At 46.4% G+C, this 26,367-nt stretch overlaps 1 protein-coding gene across 1 annotated transcript; it reads left to right on the top strand.

The window, feature by feature from the left end:
* On the top strand, window positions 902–24,849 carry LOC102169288 (UPF0609 protein C4orf27 homolog). The gene is made up of 8 exons (XM_018051811.1): window positions 902–1,036; window positions 11,044–11,203; window positions 12,920–13,109; window positions 14,454–14,552; window positions 20,295–20,445; window positions 22,117–22,204; window positions 23,516–23,688; window positions 24,608–24,849. The coding sequence occupies exons 1-8, from the start codon at window positions 989–991 to the stop codon at window positions 24,737–24,739; spliced, it is 1,041 nt and encodes a 346-aa protein (XP_017907300.1). The 5' UTR covers window positions 902–988; the 3' UTR covers window positions 24,740–24,849.

Raw genomic sequence — 26,367 nt, 5'->3', positions numbered from 1 at the left:
CTGCCCCAGGCCTTAGTTGCAGCACATGGATTCTCTGAACTTCTTTAAGACATGCAGGATCTTTAGTTGTAGCATGTGGGGTCTAGTCCCCTGACCAAGTATGGAACATGGACCCCCTGCATTGGACCACCAGGGAAGTGGCCCCCCCCGCCCCTCCCCCCCATCTTTTGTCTGCCACAGCTCACATGATGGAGTGTTTATCTCAGAGGCTAGATGTGATATTTGTTGTCTTGAAAGCATGAAAAAGATAGGAAATAAATATCCTTTTTAAAATTGTATCTTGGATCAGGAGCTTAAAGTTAGGTGAATCTTAGAATCAATCACTCTCTTAAAGAGTACATAGGAATTCTTGATCTCATTTCCACTGTCTTTCACTAATCTGTTTCATTAACAGTCTATCCCCTAAATAATAAAACCAGTGACTTTTAGCTCTAAAAGAGATATTCGTTTCGTAACTATTATTGTTGCAGTATGTGTTTTCTCGACCTGTACTGTGATCAGCTGTACTTTTCTATTGTACTTTTGTTTTCTGTTGTACTTTTGTTTCTATTGTACAAGTTTTCTTGACCTGTACTTTTCTATTGTAGCATTTTATTGGGTCTGAGAACCTTCAAGCATGCAACCCCAACTGCTACAACTGATTTTATGTGTCGCTATATGGTTCCGGAAGTTAACTTTAGAATACTACAGAATGAGGCCTATATATTTCCTTTTACATATAATTTGATAGAAACGTTTTAAAATGCAGTAATTCTTTAAAGGAAAACCATATGCTCAGGTGGGTCAGCCTGCGGAGGGCGCACCTGCCCGGGAGGCGGAGTAGGCGGGGCCTCGGCCACGCGCGGGCTCGGATGCGGGCTGGGGGCGGTGCCTTTTCTCTGTGCGCGCGGCGGCGGGGGGAAACGATTGGTGGCCCTTGAACCGGAAGTGGTTGGCGGCGCGCGGGCTCTCGGAGGGACCGGTTGGCACTGCAGCCTCTCGCTGCAGGATGGTGGGCGGTGGCGCGAAGCGTAGACTCCGCGGAGAGGGGCCGCAGGTACCGCATGGAGGTCCGAGGGCGGCCGTGGGCCCGAGGGTCGCGCGGCGCGTTTGTACCCGGCTGGAGGGCAGGCCGCGCGCTGCGGTCGGAGCGGAGAGCGGCGCCGCGCCTCGCCTTTTCGGGTCCCTCGGGGTCGCGCTGACAGATCAAGGCCGGTTACAGTCTTGGGGTCCAGCCCGGGGGCGGCCACAGCCCGGGGTCCTCGGGGTCAGGTTGGCGCGGTCTGGCGGACCTCCCCCGGGGGGCGGGTTGACAGCCCACTCCCCCTACACCACCCTCCCTGTCCCACTGGCCAGGTCGAGCGTAGGAAGCGCCCTGCACCCGCAGGATGGCGTGTGGGGCCCCTCCCGTGGAGCCGTCCCCGAAGCGGGTGACTCAGGAGAGCGGTGTCGGGGCGCAGCGCCGGCTCGGTCCGGGGCGCTCGGGATAGGGAAGAGGGGCGCTCACTCGGAGGAGGCGTCTGCTCAGGCTTTCCCTGCTATCTCACGTGCGTCAGCACTGCAAGCAGGAGAGTCCGGCTGAAAAGAGTAAAGGAGGGTTTCCAAAACTTCCTTCAGCCGCGCTGTCAGCTGGGGTGCAGGTGGTAGCGGGGTCGGGGTGAGACGGTGCCGGAGGGCCAAGTTCTGGGCGGCCTTTGCCCCCGTCCCGCTTTTTAGGAGTACAAGGGTAAATAAAGGATAAAGGCAGCCTTGAGGGGGACGGGTACTACATAGTCCTGAACTCTAGTTGAGAACTGGGGGATCCTGAACTAGCTTGTGAGCTCAGGCAGCGCTGAAAGCGCTCTTTCCTCCCTTTAAAGGGGCAATGAACTGCTCTGACAGTGTTAGTGTTAGGAAAAAAGCCTCAGAAATGAAGAGGAGTCCACAGAGGCTACGGCTAACCTAATATAGGTAGCAGTTATGTATTCTGTGTTAGCACTGTTCTGTCTGTGTCTACAAATAATTTATTGTCACAGCCTTATGATATAGACCTTTTTTGTAGCTGAGAAAATAGGGCACAGAGGTCAGATAACTCGCCCAAGGTGACAGAGCTGGAAATGGCGAGAGACAAGAATCTCCCCGAGCAGTCTAACCAATATGCAAAACTGCCTTTCACTGAGGTACATTTAAAGGCTCTTCTTTATAACATAGATTTGCGCCTGTCTTTGAAAGTCTAACCAGAGACTGTTACACAAACGAGGGAGGGTGGGTCAGGGCTTGATGAGTTCCTGCTGTTGCCTTTTTGCAGTTGGAGAGGCAGCATACAGGGGTTAAGCACCACCCCTGCACCCTGGAGCTGGCCCACCTGGGGTTCAGTGCGGTTCTTCACTTTCTAGGTGGAGACCCAGGGCAAGTCACTTAACCTTAGGTTTCCTCCTCTGTAGAGTGTGGCTAATAGTACCTATTAATAGCTCACAAGTTACTAGTGGGGATTAGATGAATTCCCTCTATAGGCGTTTAGAACAGTGGCAGGCACTGTAGTAAGCGCATAACGAGTACTTATCACTAACAGTGTTTACTGTCATCTTTGTTGGTGATAGTTAGTATCACTATTGGGGCTTCCCAGGTGGCGCTAGTGATAAAGAACCAGCCTGCTAATGCAGGAGACTTAGATGCTCCTGGGTCGGGAAGATCCCCTGGAGGAGGAAATGGCAACCCTCTCCAGTGTTCTTGCCTGGAGAATTCCACGGACAGAGGAGCTTGGCAGGAAACAGTCCGTGGGGTCACAAAGAGCAGGCTTTTTGTGCAGTTAAATTTTTTATGACCTGTGACACACTGTAATCTCTGGCATAATCCACTGTTATCCTTGGTCATGGCCCACTTTGACCTCATGTGTTTAGTTATAGAACAGACACCTGGGAAGCCGTTGCCCAGCCCGGGCGCTGAAAGGAGGACCACAGCTCTCCATCTTCATGGTCCTTTCCTGTCCTTTCTGCCCAGCTCCTTCCTGTGGCCCCTACTCAGGGCATCTACAATCCTCAACTGCCTGTTTTTCCCTTGTCGTCGTCTTTTAGCTTTATCACCCGTGAGTTTATTATGCCTGTCTGAACAATATATTTTGAACTTCATAAAATGGCTGTCATGCTGTATATAATCTTCGGGGATTTTTTTCTTCATTTAATGTTGTTAACATTGATCCATATTGTTTGTGGCTGTTTCCTTTTCACTAAGTAATACTTCATTTTGAGCCCTCTGAACCCAGTATCACAGAAAACTAACCAATATGATCACATGGACCACAGCCTTATCTAAGTCAATGAAACTATGAGCCATGCCATGTAGGGCCACCCAAGACGGGCGGGTCATGGTAGAGAGTTCTGACAAAACGTGGTCCACTGGAGAAGGGAATGGCAAACCACTTCAGTATTCTTGCATTGAGAACCCCATGAACTGTATGACAAGGCAAAAAGATAGGACACTGAAAGGTGAACGCCACAGGTCAGTGGGTGTCCAACATGCTACTGGAGATCAGTGGAGAAATCACTCCAGAAAGAATGAAGAGACGAAGCCAAAGAAAAAACAACACCCAGTTGTGGATGTGACTGGTGATGGAAGTAAAGTCTGATGCTGTAAAGAGCAATATTGCATAGGAACCTGGAATGTTAGGTCCATGAATCAAGGCGAATTGGAAGTGGTCAAACAGGAGATGGCAAGAATAAATGTCGACATTTTAGGAATCAGTGAACTGAAATGGACTGGAATGGGTGAATTTTACTCAGATGACCATTATATCTACTACTGTGGGCAAGAATCCCTCAGAAGAAATGGAGTGGCCATCATAGTCAAGAGTCTGAAATGCAGTACTTGGATGCAATCTCAAAAACAACAAAATGATCTCTGTTCATTTACAAGGCGAACCATTCAATATCACAGTAATCCAAATCTATGCCCCAACCAGTAATGCTGAAGGACCTGAAGTTGAACGGTTCTGTGAAGACCTACAAGACCTTCTAGAACTAACACCAAAAAAAAAGATGTCCTTTTCATTATAGGGGACTGGAATGCAAAAGTAGGAAGTCAAGAAACACCTGGGGTAACAGGCAAATTTGGCCTTGGAGTACAGAATGAAGCAGGGCAAATGCTAATAGAGATTTGCCAAGAGAATGCACTGGTCATAGTAAACACCCTCTTCCAACAACACAAGAGAAGACTCTGTACATGGACATCACCAGATGGTCAACACTGAAATCAGATTGATTATATTGTTTGCAGCCAAAGATGGAGAAGCTCTATACAAAAACAAGACCAGGAGCTGACTGTGGCACAGACCATGAACTCATTGCCAAATTCAGATTTAAATTGAAGAAAGTAGGGAAAACCACTAGACCATTCAGGTATGACCTAAATCAACCCCCTTATGATTATACAATAGAAGTGAGAAATAGATTCAAGGGTTTAGATTTGATAGACAGTGTGCTTGAAGAACTATGGATGGAAGTTCATGACATTGTACAGGAGGCAGAGATCAAGACCATCCCCAAGAAAAAGAAATGCAGATAGACAAAATGGTTGTCTGAGGAGGCCTTACAAATAGCTGTGAAAAGAAGAGAAGCAAAAGGCAAAGAACAAAAGGAAAGTTATACCCATTTGAATGCAGAGTTCCAAAGAGTAACAAGGAGAGATAACAAAGCCTTCCTCAGAGATCAGTGCAAAGAAATAGAGGAAAACAATAGAATGGGAAAGACTAGAGATCTCTTCAAGAAAACTAGAGATACCAAGGGAACATTTCATGCAAAGATGGCACAAGAAAGGACAGAAATGATATGGACCTAACAGAAGCAGAAGATATTAAGAACAGGTGGCAAGAATACACAGAAGAACTGTACAAAAAAAGATCTTCACAACCCAGATAAATCAGGATGGTATGATCACTCACCTAGAGCCAGACATCCTAGAATGCGAAGTCAGGTGGGCCTTAGGAAGCATCACTATGAACAAAGCTAGTGGAGGTGATGTAATTCCAGTTGAACTCTTTCAAATCCTGAAAGATGATGGTGTGAAAGTCCTGCACTTGATATGCCAGCAAATTTGGAAAACTCAGCAATGCTGCAGTACTGGAAAAGGTCAGTCTTATTTCAAGTCTCAAAGGAAGGCAGTGCCAAAGAATGCTCAAACTACTGCACAATTGCACTCATCTCACATGCTAGTAAAGTAGTGCTCAAAATTCTCCAAGCCAGGCTTCAACAGCACATGAACCGTGAACTTCCAGATGTTGAAGCTGGATTTAGAAAAGGCAGAGGAACCATAGATCTAATTGACTACATCTGTTTGATCATCGAAAAAGCAAGAGAATTCCAGAGAAACATCTACTTCTGTTTTATTGACTATGCCAAAGCCTTTGACTGTGTGGATCACAATCAACTGTGGAAAATTCTGAAAGAGATAGGAATACCATACCACCTCACCTGCCTCTTGAGAAATCTACACAGGTCATGAAGCAACAGTTAGAACTGGACATGGAACAACAGACTGGTTCCAAATAGGAAAAGGAGTACGTCAAGGTTGTATATTGTCTCCCTGCTTATTTAACTTCTATGCAGAGTACATCATCAGAAACGCTGGGCTGGAAGAAGCAGAAGCTGGAATCAAGATTGCCGGGAGAAATATCAATAACCTCAGATATGCAGATGACACCACCCTTATGGCAGAAAATGAAGAGGAACTAAAAAGCCACTTGATGAAAATGAAAGAGGAGAGTGAAAAAGTTGGCTTAAAACATTCAGAAAACTAAGATCATGGCATCTGGTCCTATCACTTCATGGCAAATAAATGGGGAAACAGTGAGAGATTTTATTTTGGGGGGCAACAGAATCACTGCAGATGGTGACTGCAGCCATGATATTGAAAGACTCTTGCTCTTTGGAAGAAAAGTTATGACCAACCTAGACAGCATATTAAAAAGCAGAGACATTACCAACAAAGTTCTGTCTATGCAAGGCTATGGTTTTTCCAGTGGTCATGTTTGGATGTGAGAGTTGGACTATAAAGAAGGCTGAGCGCAGAAGAATTGATGCTTTTGAACTGTGGTGCTAGAGAAGACTCTTGAGAGTCCCTTGGACTGCAGGGAGATCCAACCAGTCCATCGTAAAGGAGATCAGTCCTGAGTATTGATTGGAAGGACTGATTCTGAAGCTGGAACTCCAATACTTTAGCCCTGATGAGGAGAACTTTGAAAAGACCCTGTTGCTGGAAAAGATTGAAGGCAGGAGAAGAGACAACAGAGGATGAGATGGTTGGATGGCATCACCAACTCAATGGACATGAGTTTGGGTGAACTCTGGGAGTTGGTGATGGATAGGGAGGCCTGGCGTGCTGCAGTCCATGGGGTCACAAAGAGTTGGACACGACCGAGCAACTGAACTGAAAACTCCATTGTTTGAAAATATTGTAACCATTCTCCTGTCAGTAGGCATTTTCATGTGTCCTGTTTTCCACTCATAAAACAGTACTTTTCTATGTATATCATCTGGTTCATGAATCCACTTTTCAGATTTTAAATGATACCTAAAGTTACAAGGTCAACTTGAGCGTGAAGGTTAGGATTTCTCAGTCTTGGTTCTGTGGACATTTGAGCCAGTTAAGCTTCTCTTAAAGGGCCTCTCCTGTGTTGTCGGACACCTAGCAGTGTCCGTGGCCTCCACCCACTAGAGTAGCAGTAGCACACGCTCCCTCCCAAGTTTGTACAACCAATAATGTCTCCAGACACTGCTGAGTGTGTCCCCCTGGAGGCAGGATGGCTCAGGTGGAACAACCCTGATGTAGATGGAAAGGAAGGACAGGAAGGAAAGTTCCTAGAAGGAACAGTACCTACCACTTCTCAGAGGCTGAAGATGTGTAACCTTCGACCAGGAATTTTATCTCTGCGGGAATGGGCCCGGTATCTAAGGGGCATTGGAAAGCCTAGCCTACTTACAGAATGCACCTATATTGCAGAGATGCTGGAGGGAGTTTTATAACCAATCTGGCATTAAAGGACCTTTTCTGAAATAATTTTTTAACTGTTTTAATTGTTTTAACCTCTCATATCCAGTTATATCTGACAATTTCCTTCCAATATGATTGCTTAGTCTGTTTAAACAAGAGGCATGATGGCATCCTGTTTACCCAAACAAAGTGAAACCTGCTATTTTCTTTCTTTCATTTCATTTTTTATTTTGTGTTGGGAGTATAGCTGATTAACAATGTTGTGGTAGTTTCAGGTGGACAGTGATGGGACTCAGCCACACATACACGTGTATCCATTCTCCCTGCAAACCCCCCTCCCGTCCAGGCTGTCATGTAACACTGAGCAGAGTTCCCTTTGTTCTACAGTAGGTGCTGTTGGTTATCCATTTTAAACGTAGCAGTGTGTTCATGTCTATCCCAAACTCTCTTATTATCCCTTCCCCTGCATCCTTCCCCACCTCAACCCCCCACCCCACCCCACCCGCAACCATAAGTTCATTCTCTCAAGTCTGTAAGTCTGTTTCTGTTTCGTAAATAAGTTCATTTGTATCATTTCTTTTTAGATTCCACATATAAGGGATGTCAAAGGATATTTCTCCTCTGTCTGACTTCAGTCAGTGTGACAATCTCTAGGTCTACTTATGTTGCCACAAATGACATCATTTTATTCTTTTTAATGGTTGAGTAATACTCCATTATATATACACACCACATCTTTATCCATTCCTCTGTTGAGGACTTTCAGGTTGCCTCCATGTTTTGGCTATTGTAAACAGTGACTCAGTGAACGCTGAGGTACATGGATCCTTTCAGATATGTTTTATTCTAAATATATGCCCAAGAGTGGGATTTCTGATTCATATGGTAGCTCTAGTTTAGTTTTTTTAAGGAATCTTTATACTGTTCTCCATGGTGGCTGTACCAGTTAATATTCCCACCAACAGTGTAGGAGGGTTCCCTTCTCTCCACACTCTCTCCAGCATTTATTGTTCGTGGATTTTTTGAAGATAGCCATTTTGACTGGTGTGAGATGATACCTCACTGTAGTCTTGATTTGCATTTCTCTATTTAGCAAAGTTGAACATGTTTTCATGTGCCTCTTGGCCATCTGTATGTCTTTTTTGGAGGAGTGTCTGTTAACTCTTCTGTCCATTTTTTGACTGAGTTGTTTGTTTTGATGTTGTTAAACCTCATGAAGTGTTTCTAAATTTTGAAGACTAATCCATTATAGGTCATATTACATGCAAATATTTTCTCCCAGTCAGTGGGTTGTCTTTTCATTTTTTTTAAATTGTGTTCTTTGCTGTGCAAAAGCTTTTGAGTTTAACTAGGTCCCATTTGTTTTTGTTTCCATTATTCTGGGAGACAAATCAAAAAAGATATGCTGCAATTTATGTCAGAGAATGTTTATAGTGCCTGGTCTCACATTTAGGTCCTTAATCTATTTGGGTTTATTTTTGTGTGTGGTGTTAAAGAATGATCTAATTTCATTTTCCTACAAGTAGCTATCCAGTTTCACCAGCATCATTTGTTGAGGAGACTGTCTTTCCCACATTGTGTAGTATTGTCGCCTTTGTTGTAGGTTAATTGGCTGTGGTTGCGTGGGTTTATTTCTGGGTTTTCTATCCTGTCCCATTGATCTGTATTTCTGTTTTTGTGCCAGGGCATACTGATTTGATGGCTGTAGCTTTGTAGTAAGTATAGTCTGAAGTCAGGGAGCCTGATTCCTCCAACTCTGTTTCTCTTTTTCAAAACTGCTTTAGCTATTTGGGGTCATTTGTGTCTCCATAGAAATTCTAAGATTTTTTGTTCTAGTTCTGTGAAAATTTGGTAATTTGATGGGGATTGCATTGAATCTGTAGATTGCTTTGAGTAATATAGTCATTTTGACAATATTGATTCTTCTAATGCACAATCATGGTATATGTCTCCATCTGTTTCTACCTTCTTCAATTTATTTTGTTAGTGTCTTAGTTTCCACAGTATGGGTCTTTTACCTCCTTGGGTAGGTTTATTACTAGGTAGTTTATCCTTTTTGATACAATGATAAGTAGAATTGTTTCTTGAATTTTTCTTTCTGATATTCTGTTGCTAGTGTATAGAAATGCAACAGATTTCTGAGTTAATTTTGCATCCTGCGACTTTAGTAGACACATTGATGAGCTCTGGTAGTTTTCTGGCAGCATCTTTAGGATCTTCTGTGTATACTGTCATGTCAACTGCAGACAGTGACCGTTTAACTTCTTTTTCCAGTTTGGATTCTTATTCTTTCTTTCTCCTCTCTGATTGCCGTAGCTAGTACTTCCAAAACTGTATTGAATAAAAGTGGCAGGAGTGGACATCCCTGTGGGCATTCTTTTCTTGTTCCTGATCTTAGATGAATGCTTTCAGCTGTTCATCATTGAATATGATGTTGGCTGTAGGTTTGTGATATATGGTCTTTATTATGTTGAGGTGTGTTCCCTCTGTGCTTACTTTCTGCAGAGTCTTTATTGTAAACAGCTGAATTTTGTCAGAGGCTTTTTTCTGCATCTGTTGAAATGATCATATGTTTTTATTCTTCAATTTGTTAATATGGTGCATAACACGGATTTGCAAATATTGAAAAATCCTTGCTACCCTGGGATGAATCCCACTTGCTCATGGTGTATCATCCTTTTAATGTATTGTTGGGTTTGGTTTGCTGGTATTTTGTTGAAGCTTTTTGCGTCTGTATTCATCAGTGATACTCACCTGTAACTGTCTTTTTTTGTGTGGTGTCTGTCTGGTTTTGGTCCAGGGCAACGGTGGCCTCATCGAGAATGTTTGAAAGTGTTCCTTTCTCTAGAGTATATGGAGATATAAACTTGGTGAACCTGGTCTTGGAATTTACAGGAGAAGTGGAGGGGAAGATCTTTGGAAGGGGCTGCAGTCTCTCACAATGACAGTTGAATGGGCTGTCAGTAAATTATGAATTGTGTCTCTTTAAAGCTCACACTTGGGTTTCCCACGTGGCACAGCAGTACAGAATCCATCTGCAATGCAGAAGATGCAGGTCTGATCCCTGGACTGGGAAGATCATTTTGAGTAGGAAATGGCAACCCACTCCAATATTCTTGCTTGGAAACTATTGTGGACAGAAGAGCCTGGTGGGCTATAGTCTATGGGGTCCCAAAGAGTCGGCCATGACTTAGCACAGCATACACACCTGTGAAGGCATCTGGTCCTGGACTTTGGCTTGTTGGGAGTTTCTTGATAAACATAGTTTCAATTTCAGAGTTCGTGATTGACCTATTCATATTTTCTGTTTCTTCCTGGTTCAGTTTTGGGAGACTGCATCTTCCTAAGACTTTTCCATTTCTTCTAGGTTGTCCATTTTATTGGTGTATCGTTGCTTGTGGTAGTCTCTCATGGCCCTTAGTGTTTCTGTGGTGTCGACTGTAGCTTCTTTTTCATTTCTCATTGTATTGATTTGAGTCCTCTCCCTTTTTTCCTTGATGAGTCTGGCTAAAGGTCTATCAATTTTGTTTATCTTTTCAAAGAACCAGCTTTTAGTGTTGTTGATCTTTTTGCTGTTTCCTTTTGTTTCTGTTTCCTTTATTTATGCACTGATCTCTTTGATTTCTCCCCTTATACTAATTTTAGGTTTTGTTCTTCTTTCTCTAGTTGCTTTAGGTGTAAGATTAAGTTGTTTATTTGAGATTTTTCTTGTTTCTTGAGGTAAGATTCTGTTGCCATAAACTTCCGTCTTAAAACTGCTTTTGCTGCATCCCATAAAACCCTGCCCTTTTCTTATTCCTCATTTCCTGCTGTTTACCTTTTCTTCTATACATTTTGGTTTTTTGCTTTCTGTGTTTCTGTTATCTTAGGTGTGTTTAGATATTTGTTGTGTGTGCCCCTCCTGACCCAATATATTATAAACTGTTCTTTTTTCCCTTGCCCAAAAGAATCCCCAGATTTTACTCAAAGACCATATATAGAGTTTTAAAGAAAATGCATGTATCTCATAGAGTTGGGTGAATAAGATGAGCGATATCGTTAAACAGTCCATACTGCTGAAATTACTTTTAGAGAAACTAAGTTTTGTGTGCTGATTTTCAGTGTGAAAAACCAGTCGATGTGAAGAAGAGTAAGTCCTGTGAAGCTGATGTGCCCAGTGACCTTCGAAAAGAGGTGGAAAGCCATTACAGGCTTCCTCTGCCTGAAGATTTCTACCACTTCTGGAGGTTCTGCGAAGGACTTGACCCTGAACAGCCAGCTGGTGAGTGTTCCAGAACCTTCCTCCTGCTGCTGCCAGTGGAAAAGGCAGTAGGAAGCTGGACTCAGGATCGAAACAGTTCACAGAAAAGGAGCTTCCCCAAAGAGGTGTGAAATCAGAGAAGCAGAAGGCGATGGTGCCGCTGTGACCTGTCACACTAGCAGAGGTGCATCCCCCGCAGTGTGCTCTGATGAGTGGCTGGGGAAACGGCGCGCACTCTGACCGTGAGCGCGGCTTAGCAGCTGCTTCTAGGAGCCTGCTGTACGGACACAGTGAACCCAGACCTGTGTTCAACAACAGTGAAGCAAGAAGTAGGAAACAGCCCATGTGCTCACTGTCACGCATCTGTTCAGTGGACTGTCTATATGGTTTCAGAAGAATCCGGCAGATGTGTAGGCAGTAATGAAGCATCGTGCCTGGAATATTTAAGTGAAAAAAGAGACCGTGTATAGCTTTTGCTGGATTAGTGTTATGTCAGGAACATACACAGCCATGCACACAGATCCACACCACGCTCAGATATACAGACACAACGCACACACACAGACACAGGCACACATTCTTGTATACTTTGTGGGCATACTGTCCCTAGAAGGTACAGCAAAAACGGGTCATGCTGCAGCAGTTACTGTTCCTTGTTACCCTTTTGTACCGATGGAGTGTCTTCATGCAGTGCGGGGCGGCACTCCTAGACTGGAGACAGGAACGTGTACCGGGAGAGAGCTGGGCTTGGGCTGTGTCATCCACACACTGCAGCTGTGCAGCAGCAACCTGTCTACAAGTATTCACAGACGTGTACAAGTGTGTTAGCAGAGATGGTCACTGAAGCAATGTTTAGAATGAAAACGTAACAAATAGTAAACGCCTATCAATAGAGTAGACATCCTCTTGAAAGAAACGTTTAGTAGCCTGAGAAACTATTCAGAGGATTTAAGTGAGAACAGGATGAAGAACTAAAAAGCAGAGTACAAACAGCAAGATCTCCCTTTATAGCCCTGTCTCATATCTGTTCATGGAGGGGGATGTTATTTTTCTCCCTCCAAGTCAACTGTCTCCATGCCCTTCTCAGTGCTGGCCCTTCCAAGAGCTCCCCCTCCACAGGATCCTGGGCCCTGGTCCTGCCTCTGCGGGAAGCAGAGGGGCCTGTCTGCCGTAAGCGTGCCCACCTGGTGACTCTGATCAGTGACTGGAGAAGGAAGTGGATTCAGTTTGGGTTAGGGTGAGACAGACGGAGCGCCCAGGAGGCCAGGAGTTGAGACTGATCAGTAGTTGAGGTGGGGGAGGAAGTACTTTGATTGAACACATTTGTAGTTAAATTGCTTGTCCTCATCCGCTCGCCCTCTTGCCTCCCCCTTTGTCTGGGTATGCTCAAGTATTTGAGGCAGCAGCTGCGTTGCATAGTAATGAGACAAGCTAAACGTCTGCAGCTCTAACAGGCACCCAGGAACACGGGACTGCCCTGTTTGGGCCAAAGTCAGAAACAGCGGGAGTGTTTGAAATGTCCTCAGTGGTACAGTTATGAGGAAATCCTAAATGTAAGGGCCATGTCTTCATTGCTCTGATTTCTTTTCCATAGAGTGTTTACAGCAGACATCTTCACGTGACTGAAGACTTCTTTTACTTTGGAAGCTCTTTTTAAAGACAGTTGCTTAGAAACATTTTTCTGAATGAAAGGTCCTATTTTCTGCTTCTTCTAAGTAAACTTGTGTTAATTTATAGATTCGCTATCTGCAAGCCTTGGACTTCGATTAGTGGGTCCTTATGATATCCTTGCTGGAAAACATAAAATAAAGAAAAAGTCAGCAAGCTTGAATTTTAATCTTCACTGGAGATTTTACTATGATCCTCCTGAGTTCCAGACCATTATTATTGGAGACAGTGAAACTCAATTCCACATGGGGTATTTCAGGTAAGGGTCATTTCTTCTAAAATACAGCTTTGTCGTTGTTTAGTCACTAAGTTGTATCTGAGTCTTTGTGACTTCGTGGACTGCCAGGCTCTGTCCATGGATTGTCCAGGCAAGAACACCTGAGTGGGCTGCCAGGCCCTCCCCCAGGGCATCTTCTCAGCCAGGGATTGAACTTGAGTCACCTGCATTGGCAGGCAGATTCTTTAGTGCTGAGCCACAAGGGGGGCCCTTACTTCTCCCAAAATACAGCTATTGTCCCTTTTATGAGTGCGAGCAGACATTCACCGGCCTCCCCAAGGCGAAGGGCATGTGCCCTCTGTTGGTGGGTGCGTGGGCCGTCTGCGGTTCTAGCCTACTGACCTAACCTGGAATGGATGAACTTGTTAGGCCAACCTCATCAGTTTTTCTGCTGTGCTTATAAACCTTTTTCTTTGGGGTTGAGAAGAGCTTTTTTTGCCCAGGGAAGGTAATTCGGAGCAGCTGCTTGGGCTTAAGTCAGGCATGTGCTTCCGAGGGCCATGGAACTAAGCATGCACTCTGGAGCAGACTGGTCCTCTTGTTTATTGTCGGGGAACTAAGCATGCACTCTGGAGCAGACTGGACTCTTGGTTATCGTCTGGGTGGCCCTGTACTAGTCCCCTGTACCTGTGACTTTCTTGTGACTCACTTTCATTCCACACACGTAACAAGAATGTCTGGGGCTAAATGGATATATGCAAGATGCTCAGGCTTTTAGAAATAGAGCTGGTGGGGGTGGGGATCCCTTGTCCGCTTGAGAGGTGCTGTCATTGACAGCAGGCTGAGGGACAGAACGTGGAGGGAATGTAGGGGTGCTGTGGGCACCCAGGGCTGGGAGTCAGGCCCTGACCCGCTGGCCTCCCGCTGCCTCTCCAGGACCTTAGCTGAGTCACCTGTCTCTCTGTGTGGTTTCCTAGTCATACAGTAAAGGGACTTGGTCGTCTGTATGCTTCCCAGTCCTTTCACCGCAAATATTCTGTGATCTTCCTGTCTCGTTTCTTTTTGCTGCTCCACCTGCTTTCTTTTTCACAGACTGTAAAACTGGGGTGGGATGATTGTATGTAATTTCACCTCCTTTTGATAAGCTTTATTCCCCCTTCCTTTGTGTTTAGGTGTAAAAGTAACTAGGTCCTGAGACTCTTAATCTTAGGTTCTGTTATATAAATGAGATTTGTTGTGGATATTCCTAAGAAGCCTAGAACTTAAACCAAGCAAATTCATTAGCAGTTTTTTAAGACATGCAGATATAAATTCTTTTCAAACCTAAAATCTTCCCTTCTGATAAGTTATGGACAGCTAAATTTTTACTACCTTTCGTTTAAACAGGGATTCTCCTGATGAACTTCCTGTATTTGTCGGTACAAACGAAGCAAAGAAAAATTGTATAATTGTTCAAAGTGGAGATAATGTGTTTGCTGCAGTCAAGTAAGAAAATATTTTACTACCTCTCCTATTGATAGTATTTGTTTACAATTTTTATACCATATCAGCCTGTCTCTAATGGGAATTGAGATTTAAAAAATTTTAGAGCATTTCCATGAATTTTGCAGACTTCCCTTGCATACACGGTTCATCGTTTCACCAAACAGCTGACTCTTTCCTAACTACTTACTGAAAATATTACTTAAACTTGACCTTATTTGTCCCATGGCAAGGTCACAGGATTTTTAGGCGTCTGACTTTAAACAGTCATGGCGAGCTCCTACTGAGAAGCTGCATTATGTGGAATGTGATTCACACAGGCAGTCTGCACATCCTGGGGGCAGGGTGGGAGTGAGGGGCCGGTTGGGAGGTGTTGCTGACTCAGCTCAGTGGTGGGTGGTCTCTGACCCCCAGAGAGGAGCTGGGGAATGGGGCTCCGGGACTACATTGTCTGTCAGGATCTAGGCCAGTGAGAGGGAGCCCCTTGCCCGCCGTGCCTGGACACTGGGGACGGGACAGGATGGTCACGTGCCTCTTCGAGCCAGTGGGGCTGGATCCGGTCTCCACACTCTGATATCGGGGCCTCGTCTTCAGTAGGGCGGGGGTGGGGGGGCAGGCGGCATGAGCTGAAGCACAGGGTGGGAGTGGCAGGGGCACCTTGCTCTGTCCTGGGCAGCTACAGGCCCTGTCCGCAGCAGCTGTGCAGTGGACTGTAATGAACTGAAGGCATCTGACTCGCCTTAAGTATAAGTAGATCATGTTTGTGTGACGTCTTCTAGTCACCTGCTTGTAAAAAGACTTTGATTCCCTGTGCTTGCACGGCACAGATTTGCAGTAAACAGAACTCAGACTCAGTCTGTCGGTGCACCTGCAGGGCCCCTGCACGTGCAGACCGCTGCATCTGAAGGGCGGAGGGCTCCCGACAGGCTCCCTTCTCTCCTGGCAGCTCTGGCGTTACGGAAGGGGTGGCTTGCTCCTCATATTTTATATGGCTCTTCACACCCTTTGGGTTGGTTGTTGCGTTTAAGCTGGCGCCACCTTCACTGCGAACGGCAGTAGTTTGCTTCCTTGTCTCCTGCGCTGATGTGCGGGTTCATGGGAGAGAGGCTTTTTCCTGTGCACGGTGCCTGCTCTGTGAGTCAGGCATTCAGTCCACAAACTCTTTGACAGCAGAACCACCACAGCAGAACCTGCTGGTCTTATTAAAAGGAAGTTCAGTTGTTATCTAAAATAATACACGATTGTTCTGGCATTTTTTAGCTTATCAGAGAACACAGAAGAAAAAAAAACAAAAATTAATTGGTGATAAATTTATAATTTAGGCAAAGACCAGCAAGGATTTGAGTAGCTAATGTTATTCAAAAAATGTTTTGTACTTCGGTAATTTATATCAAACATATGTTTGATAAAGTATTAATAATACTTCTATAGGTTATAATACTTTTCATGTATTATAGATTATAATACTTTGTCTATATTTAGTATAATTTTTGAGACTTTATTGAAATCAGTTAATTAAAATAATTTGTATATCAGCCTGAGTAAGGTATTTTCAGGCAGACCATTTGTTAAAAACAAATTATTTATGCCCAGGGAAACTAGTTTTCTTTGTGTAAGATTTAATAGTAGCCCAAGAAAATGCAAATTCGGCTAACAAAGGTGAGTAAAAATTAAGGAGTGGTAATACCCACTGGAGATCAGCCCTGGGTATTCGTTGGAATGAATGATGCTAAAGCTGAAGCTCCAGTACTTTGGCCACCTCATGCGAGGAGCTGACTCATTGGAAAAGACTCTGATGCTGGGAGGGATTGGGGGCAGGAAGAGAAGGGGACGACCGAGGATGAGATGGCTGGATGGCATCACCAACTCAATGGACGTGAGTTTGAGTGACTCCGGAAGTTGGTGATGGACAGGGAGGCCTGGCATGCTGCAATTCATGGGGTTGCAGAGTCGGACACGACTGAGCGACTGAACTGAACTGAATACCCAGTGGTGTTTACGGTGTAAGAAATCTTTGTGCTCTGTGTTAATTGGTAAAACGTTTATGGAGAGCAGTTGGAATATGGCTGTTTATATATTTTTTCAAAGATTTCTTCACAGATAATGAAGGTTGCCAGGTACTGTGCTGCACCTTAAGTTCCATTCCATTCCTAGCTCCTTATCTGAAGAAATTTTGAGTTCATACACAGATATCTGTGTATATTTCAGGTTATTTATAAAAAAGAAAAGTTGGAAAAAATGCACATTTCCAGCAGTAGAGAAAATTAGGTAAGTAAATAGAGACTATCCATGCAGTGTAGCACCAGGATATTGATCCATTAGGTTAGGAAGGTGTGGACACACTACGTGAGGAGGTCATGTAACAGAATGGTGTGGAAAGGTCCCTGCTTCACATCCTGGAACGCACACAGGAATCTGGGTAGGCTGGAGGTTCTAAAATACGTATCTTTATACAACAGAATTAGAAGTTATTTTCTTTATTCTTCTCTTTCTTTTCCTTAAAATAATTGTAGCAGTAGTCTGGACCTCACATACCTCCTGAAAGGTCTCAGAGACGGTGGGGTGCACAGGCCACTCTGGGCACTGATGCTGAGTTAATGGTTTGAGACCCGCACATGGGAGCTTCACCTCAGCTGCTGCTCCTCAGCCCCTCCAGAGCAGGACTCGGGAACGTTTTTTAAAACTACCTGTTACAGGTAAATCTGAGTGTAGCCCATAGGTGCACTTCTGTAACTTTAATTAAATGAACATTCATTTCGGTGGACGTTTAATGGCTGCGTACTTCGATCGGGGCCCAAGACCATTTAAAACACCTGCTACTTACTGTAAATACGGCCAGAGTGTCAGGTCTTGGGTCTAGTTGCACTGCTAAATATCCTCTTCTCCTCTCCCCTGTGCCCCAACGTCCTCTGGTGTCCTGTCTTGCTGTCCTGTGTCGTGCGGACTTAATCTCATAGCCCACGACTTTTCAAGCAGTGGCTCTGAGTAGAGTCCTTGAAACTGGGAACCCAGGAGGTTCTGACACATGCTCGGGTCCGGAAGCCTAACTGAATGGTAGCTCTCAGGCGGTGGGGTGTGGAGCCTGCCCGCCGGCTCAGGGGCCGTGAGGGGTGCTCTGGGTGGTGGTGGGGGTGTTCTCTCACCCCTCGACGGGCAGGCGGCAGCGGGGGAGCGGCGGACAGCGTGTGGTCACAGCACGGTCCCCAGCTTGCTGATGGAGCTGGAAGGACGAATCGTCCTGCGGCTGGGCGCCGGGTGGGCAGTGCGGAGGCTCTGTGTCAGTGAGAGAGGCCCTGCGGGACCAAGTGCTGAGCTCAGCTGTTTTCCACTTCCACTGGAGACAGTGGCCGGCACACAACCGGGTATTCCGACCTGAGCGTTCGGGAGACGTTTTCTCAAATGAAATGATGGAGACAATTGACTGTTTGCTGTCATTTCTAACAATTCAAGATTTGAAAAGCAAACATTAGAATTGGGGGAAGTTGTAACCAGCCTTGTAAGTGTGGCAGCCGCTCACTTCCTGAGGACTTTGCTACTGTGATGGATGGTGCTGTGGCTGTGGTCTCCCCTACCGTGAAGGGAGGGGGAGTCTGGTGTGACCGTGAGCTTCACTCTGGGGGAGCGCTCTGTAGCCTGGTGAACTGATGTTTTCCTCATGAACTGCAGGAGTCTTCCGAGGTCCAGGCTCGCTCAGGGCTCATGGAACAGCGCAGGACGTTCTGGCTGTTTCCGCGGGCACATCTCCGCCCTGAGCACCACAAAGCGGTGTCAGCGCGCAGGTTTGAAGCTGACAGAGCTGAGCAAGCAGGAGTGGACGTGTCCTGCCGGGTAGCAGGGCCGCCGGTAGGGGTGGGCCCTGTCCTGGAGGCCCTCCCCGTGGGCCCGAGGGAGGCAGGGAGGAGGCGCTGCGTGGAGAGGGGCAGGGAGGGGAGGGGCCCCAGGTGTGCTGTGTGGTCCTGTTGACAGACAGACCTCCTGACTCAGGCTGCTGAGGCCAGACGAGGTGTGCTGGGGCTTTGCTGTAATTAGGAGACTCTGATCCTGGTGGTCTCGGCTTTAACCAGCACACACTTACTCTCAGCTTGGGTACGGTGTGGTCCTCTGCCTCAGCTTCCCGATCTGTAAAATGGGGATGAGAATAATGCCCCAGCGGGCGCTGCCCAGCATCAGTGCTGGGCAGGAGCGGCTTCCTCCAGCGAGCCTGGCAGTGGCTGCAGGAAGGGGACCGACGTGTGTTCGGCTGGGCCAATTCCAGCTTGCTCTTGCACTCTTGACTTTCTGCTCTAGTGGGAGAAGTCGTCTTTTTAAAAATTACTGCAGTAACGTTGGTTTACAGTGGTGTGTTAGTTTCTGCTGTGCAGCACATGAATGAGTTACACATACCTCCCATTTTTTAGGTTCTGTTCCCATGTAGCTCATTACAGACTACTGTGTAGAGTTGCCCCTGCTGTATGCAGTAGGTCCTTACTAGTTATAGTGTGTATATGTCAGTCCCAGTCTCCCAGTTTATCCCTTACTTCCTGGTAGGCATAGGCTTGTTTTCTGCATCTGTGACTCTGTCTTTGTTTTGTAGATTCATTTGTATCCTATTTTTGAGATTCTTTTCCTCACTTCACGTAGTACGGTCGTCTCTGGGTCCATCCATGCTGCGCAGATGGCGTCGCTTCGTTCTGTAGCTGCTGAGTAGTGCTCCATTGTGTGTGGGCACCGCATCTTTACCCGCTCCTCTGCTGACGGACGTCTAGGTTGCTTCCATGTCATGGCTGTTGTGAATAGTGTGCAGTGGACACTGGGGTGCACGGACGTGTCTTTTCAGATTATATTTTTCTCCAGGTGTATGCTCAGGAGTGCGATTGCTGTATCATACGGTAGCTCTGTGCTTAGTTTTTTGAGGACCCGCCATACTGTTCCCTATAGTGGCTGTAACCAATTTATGTTCCCACCAACAGTGTAGGAGGGTTCCCTTATGTCCACATGCTCTCCTGCATTCCTAACATAAAATTATTTCCATAACTGGCAATAATGTACTATTTCGCATACCTTTAAAATTTATTTTGTATACTTCGCTGGCAGTCTGGTAATTAAGACTCTGTGCTTCTTCTGTTGGGGGCACGAGTCCAGTCCCCTATGGGGGAACTAAGATCCCACATGCCTTACCGTGCAACCAAAAAAATAAACAAAAAGTGAAAATAGAAGTAACTTTAAAAAAAGTTATTTTGAATTGTGTTTTTGTATTAGCTTATAAAATAGTTTTGCTTTCCTTTACATTTTTAAAATTTCTTAACACAGATTTGAAGGTAACATTTAAAAGAATTTGCTGATGTTTAAGTATTATAAAGGTCCTCCCGTCCTGCAGAAGTGCAAAATCCTTTTTTGGAGTCTCCACATTCTTTACTCCTGTTACATCAGACTTCTGCAGATCCTAGCATCAAGTGATGCAACATAAACGTGGCTTAACCTCACTTTTTAGCTACCTTACGTCTTGGTTGTAGACATCACAGGGATAAACAGATCTTGTTTGCTGCTTCTGTCACTGGCAGGTACTTATTCATACTGCTTTTCTCTTGCCTGAAGAATCTGTTAGGGGCTTGAGAGAACAGTGGTGGTTATTCTGCCCTGTTTCTCGGGGTCTGGTGTCTGTAACTCGGCTCCCCTCAACTTCCCAGGGTCGGTGCACTTGGTGCGGTAGTAGTGTACAGACGACTGAGGACTACATACTAATGAGGGCTTTTACTTCTTTTTCAGATTATTTTTGATGAAAAAACTTAAAGAAGTAACAGATAAGAAGGAAACTAGTCTCTTGAAGACCATAGATGAGAAACTCACAGAAGCAGCCAGAGAACTGGGGCTCTCCCTGGAGCAGAGAACTGTGAGGATGAAGCAGAGAGACAAGAAAGTATGAGTCCCATACGTCAGTCTCTGCCGTTTCAGGGTTGGGGGCGGCGGGAGTGGGTTCCTGCTCTCCTTTGCCGCCCACCTGCATCTCCTCCCCTCCCCTCCTGAGGAGAGCTGCCCCCGCCTCCCGCAGGGCTGGCTCCAGGGTGGCTCGGGGCTGGACTGGAAGGGTCCTGCAGGTGTGGCAGGCACGGGACGGGGCACCCTTTCTGTGGTTGCAGAGCTCAGGCCAGGCCAGCCCGGTCTCTCTGTAGTCTTGGTCTGCCAGTCGCTCATATCATAGCAGAAGAGCGGCTTTGTGCCTCACACTTGCTCACCTTTCTTCTTTAGTAGCTAAGCTTGGATGACTTCATGCCGGGTGCTTTTGGGTAGATTCGTAAAGGCCTGCCTCACGGGCTTTATAGTCAGCCCTGAGGGTAGTTGGCACATGGTCGGCGCTGGTCCTGAGCTGTGTACTGGGGCGTGTGAATTCCTCCAGGAAATGGTGTGAGACGTCTTCTCTCCCTGCTTTATTGAGCCCGCCAGCCTTCCTTTTGCGCCTGCTCTGTGAGTAGAGTTTCATAAACAGCAGATACCTCTGGGTTTGGAATCCTTTGGGGTTTTCACTTGTACCTGCCTGGGTAACTTAACAGAGAAGCTGAAAGAATTCTGCTTTGGGGCATCTGAGAATTCTGAGTATGTCCTGATAGTCCCTGGGGAGGAGGGACATTTGTTAACTGGAGTCTGGACACCCAGTCTCCTCCAGCCTCTGAGCAGTGTCTCCTGCATGTGGCTGTTTCACCTGCACATTCATAGCCAAATGAAGTGCTAGTCAACCCTGAATAAGCTAGTACTAGTAACTAAGTACTTTAGCTTAGTTACTGAAAATCCTACTCCAGTTCCTTTTCTGATCCTGACTCAGCTGCCGGGGTGGGTGTCTTTCAGGTAAGTTGGAGTCACTGAATTCCTGTCTTATCAGCTCTTTTAGTCCTTGCGGTCAGGAAGTAGTTTCTGAAAATGTCCATGGAATGATAAACTCCCTGCATAGGGCATATCGAGCTGCTCTTAAGACTTCATGTTGCTGTTCTACCTCTCCAGTTTTCACCAGGGGCCTTTTCCCACCTTAGAGTGAGGGGAGGGGAGCACGTCTCACCCCATTGTGACGTAGCCTGGTAAACACATAAAGAAAAGAAACCTTAGAACCGTGATTTCAGCCATGGTTAGATCATTTGCCTCCATAAAGGGTGCCCTAAAACTAGAAGCTGCCTGACTTAAGGGAAGTTTGCTGGCAAGTCTGAATGCTCCTGGTGAGACGGGGACCTGCGTTTCACAGACGGGCAGGAGTTCTTCACATCTGCTGGGCGGGCCTTCTGGCTCTCTGCCCAGCAGCTGTGGCCTGAACTGACACCACCCCCTGCCTCTGTGGTGGGGCACACGGGGATGACTTCCGTATGCTGACAGTTAGTAAAAGCCATTCATTTCACTGCTCTGTAATTATTTCAAGTGCTTGACTTCTACCTGATCTCAAAGGAAAGAAGTAATAGTAAACTTCTGCCCTGGGGTCCACATTTACTGAAATAAAAGGCACAAATTATATTTTGGCAGAAGTCTTAAGGGTTTGTGTATGAGCTTTATTTGCCCCCTCTTTGTTGTTTTTGTCTATTTTCCATGTTATTTTTGTGTTTTATTTAAGGTGGTGACAAAGACCTTTCATGGAGCAGGCTTGGTTGTCCCAGTGGATAAAAATGATGTTGGATACAGAGAGCTCCCTGAAACTGACGGTAGGGTCTTTATGTGGCCATGAGCATGTGTGAATGTGTGGGGGGAGCTTCCTTGTGTTGAGTAGCTGGATACAGTTCCCCACCCCACCTGCAGTGATGAACGGCTTAGGGAGGCTTGAGCTGAAGCTGGGTTTGCAGCTGTGTGGCCTTAACCAGTTGTATAACTTTATTAAACCACGTCTTCCGTCTGTCACATGGTGAGTGCGGTGAGTACCGTCCACAGGGGTGTCTGGGAGTAACCCAGTACATAAGGTGCTTATTATTAATGCACTGCTCGCCCAACAGCGCTCGGAACAGTGTTTTTACAAGTTTAAACAGTACGAGCCTATGGTCTAGGTGACTTTTTCTACTATTTCACAACCTTTGACATTACGGTCAACTTACATGATAGTAGTTTCTGAAATAGCATGTGTTTGTGGACAGTTTTCCATCTGAATGTAGGTTTTTTTAGCTTTTAGAAGCCCATCCTAAGTTACTTCTTATGTAAGTATAAGCAGTCTTTGCCAGTGGACTTTTCATACACAAAATCTAATTATTGCTTTGTTGAAAAGGATAAAATCTCTGCTGAGCTCTCTGCCTGTCCCCTGCCCTTCCCCTTTCCTTTTCTCCCGGGAATACCCCTTCATCTGGCTCCCTTGGGAGGGGAAGGGTGGGGCGTGCAAACAAGAGGGCATCGAGATCAGAAATGTGAAAGCATTGTTTTCTCTAACGTGGATAAATGTTAAGCAGTTTTCTCTCTTTTACCTCAAATTGCATTTGTGCTGTGGCTCCGCACCCCCATGTTGGTAAAGGAATTGGTAAAGGTTTAATTCGCCAGTGATTTGTCTCTTGTATTTTTTTTTCTGTACTGCTTTTTAAAAGTAAGTTAGACAAAGGCAAAAAGGGCAAACTTTACTGTCTGTCAGGATTTTTTTTTAAATCCAGCTTCTGGTGTGGATGAGCCCAGAGGTGGGCTCTGTGTATGCTTGGTCTCCATACAGTTTTTTATTTTTTTCAACCATTTAAAAATGAAAACACATTCTTATCTTGAGGACACTTAAAACCAGGTGGGTCAGGCTTGTCCACGGTCTGTGCACCCTGGACTAGCCCAGGGAAAATCTCTGGAAGCTGGTGTGACTCCTGGTTGTAGTTAGACTCATGGAGAAACCACTTTGCTGGAACAAGAAATGGATTTTGTTAAGATTCGAGCATAAAAATGGCTTAAGTAAAACGGCTAATGTGAGTTACAGCACCCAGGCAGGAGGCCCCCAGGGGCGGTGTCACGGGGAGGCGTGGGTGCTCACAGGTAACGCTGCGGCCCTGCTCTCTCAGCCAGCCTCAGGAGAATCTGCAGGGCAATTGTGGAGGCCCCGAGCGACGCCGACAGACTGCAGGCCTTTGCCCCCATCCAGGAGATGATGACCTACGTGCAGTTTGCTAACGATGAGTGTGACTATGGGATGGGGCTGGAGCTGGGGCTGGACCTCTTCTGCCATGGCTCCCACGTGAGTGAGCACACCCCCCCCACCCCCGCCACCCACCCACACCCATACACGGGTGGGGTTTAGACTCAGCTGGAATTTCAAAATGAACTTTTTGAAATGATTTTAAGCAGATTCTTAAAAGATTCTTAGTTCTAAGAATATTTCTTATTTGAGGTTCATCTTATGTTCTGGCCAAGGTGAATGACCAAGACTGTTTTGCCTTCAGGTATATGTTAACATAGGGCTTCCCAAGTGGCTCAGTGGTAAAGAAACCCGCCTGCCAATGCAGGAGATGCAGGTTTGATCCCTGAGTGGGGAAGCTCCCCTGGAGGAGGAAATGGCAGCCCACTCCAGTATTCTTGCCTGGAGAATCCCATGGACAGAAGAGCCTGGTGGGCTGCAGTCCTCAAGAGTTGAACATGACTTGACAACTCAACAACAAATGTTAAGTTTGTTGTTGTTAAGTCTGTATAGCTACGTATACAGCTTCAGAGTGGCATGTACACCTTCTTGGGCTCCATCTCATTCTCTGAAGAGGATCTGTTCTGTGCTAGATGAAGAGTAAATGCTATTTGGAAATATGCTTTAAAATCTTTAAAATGTAGTGGCGATGTTTTATCATTAACACCTCCTCATTAAATAGGAGAAACCCACTTACAGCTCCAGCAGTGGTGACCTCAGCTCTAGTTATTTCAGGGTCAGGGAAGCAGGTGATACGGTGACTTCGGGGCTGTCACCTGCCTCAGGTCCTGTCTTCCCAGCAGTGGCCATGGGAGTGTGGGGCACGCTCCCCGAACCCCTGTCCTGCTTGTGGCTGTAGTCTGTCCTCCCTGGCCACGGCACCTGGAGACAGGTGAAGGGTCTGCATTTGGGATGCGGGCTCTGTTAAACAAGTGCCTGCTGCACTCTCTGGCTAATGCCACCTTCTTTGGTTTTTCAGTATTTTCATAAAGTTGCTGGCCAGCTTTTACCTCTGGCATATAATCTGCTGAAGAGGAGTCTCTTTGCGGAAATTATTGAAGCTCATCTGGCAAACAGGAGCCAAGAGGACGTGGACCAGCTCGCAGCATGAGTGGGGCTGCCTCTCTGGTGTACAGGATTGCAGAGCTTTAGTGTGAAACATGTTCTTCAGTTTTTAAGGACTACAGGAAATAAATGGATGGCAACTTTACTTTTCTAAAGCTCTAGTGGCCTGCTTTTCTTTCACAGACAGTTGAGTCACCTGCACGGTGATGCCCACCTCACCTATGGAAGAGGGGGTTCAGCCCCACTGTCCCCTCCCAACAGCAGGCCATGCCCAGCGCCTGTGGATGAGCCCGGAGGAGTTGGGTCCCAAGACAAGGGGTTAACATGAGCTGCAACCACAAGGATGGGGCCTTGGGGCCCACCCCAGACCCTCCCCAGCTTCAGGTGGACAGCATTCACCCAGCCCCTGGGGTCCATTCCTTCGGGCACTGCTCCCAGGGCTCGGCCTGTCAATACAGCACAGGATGTGGACCCAGTGTGTGCTAACACGCCAGGAGGGTTTTCCATGACAAAGTACACACTGGGTCTCCAGTGCAGTCCAAGGGGAGCTGTGTTTCACCAGATGCAGATCCTTTTAAAGCCTGACAAGACATCCCTCACCTGAAAGACTCAGAGCTCATAGTCAGATGCAAAGCAGCAAGCTGTGGATGGGCCGCAGGCCCGGGAGCAGAGCTTCCCCGCTGAGGTCACCTGGCTCACCCCCATCTTGTAGGACCAGCTGGGCCTGCCCATGGAACTCTCAAGTTACTGTGTCGCTGCCTCCTGAGTCGCGAGACCTGGAGTCTTCACGACAGCAGGAGCAGGACACACTCCCGGGGAGGCCCTGCAGTCAGACGAGCCTCCAAATGGACGTGTGCCTGGTGAATGAACACGGTGCCCCTCACTTGGTGCCAGGGGGAGTCTCTCCTGCACTGCCAGGGAGATGCCCTAAAGACACGCCCGCCAGTCACAACTCCCCTCAGCTGCAGCCCATGTCCAGCCGCTGAGACGCAGCAGATGGGGCCTCAGTCCCATCCAGGATTGGCCCGCGCTGACAGAGGGCCCAGGCTCTGATGCAGTCCCTTCCCTGAGCTCTACCTGCAGGTCCCAGGCGCGTCTGAATGCCAGGCGCTTCGTATTAAAAACCCGACACTATATAGCGTGTTAAAACATAGTCTAACCTTTGAAGCAGCACTTGAGCTCTTTCCACAGATTTAATTTCTAAGGTCCTTGTTAATATTACAGAAGAAGTATTTAGAAATAGTTGTTAATGCATTTACCTTAATCTCAAGTGTACCTTCCATTAAAACAACACAAGCTGGCTAGAAATTCTCGATTCCTTTAACTGTGCTACTTGTTGATACAACCACCTCAAATTTCAGTTTTCTAAATTTGCCTTCTTGTGATTCAGTAATACAGATTTCAACAGGATTGCTTATCACGGAATAAATGAAAGGGAAAAAAAATACAGCTTACCATCCATTCCGCACACACCTGTGTGCACATCATCAGAAGGCTTGGTATATCAGAACCGAAACAGGGTTTGGGCACCAGTGCCAAGAACACGGCAGCTACGTGAAGACTACAGCTGTGAGCAGGGCTTCCTGACAACAGGCTTGTGAAGACACTTCCAGGCTCCACGCCCAGCAGCTGTGTCCGAGGGCTGGCCTTCCAAGCACTGAGACTTGGTCATTC

This window comes from Capra hircus, chromosome 8 (genome assembly GCF_001704415.2).
Source record: "Capra hircus breed San Clemente chromosome 8, ASM170441v1, whole genome shotgun sequence".
Taxonomy (NCBI): Eukaryota; Metazoa; Chordata; class Mammalia; order Artiodactyla; family Bovidae; genus Capra; species Capra hircus.
Note: the sequence above shows the minus strand (reverse complement) of the source record. Positions and strands in the feature narration are given on the sequence as shown.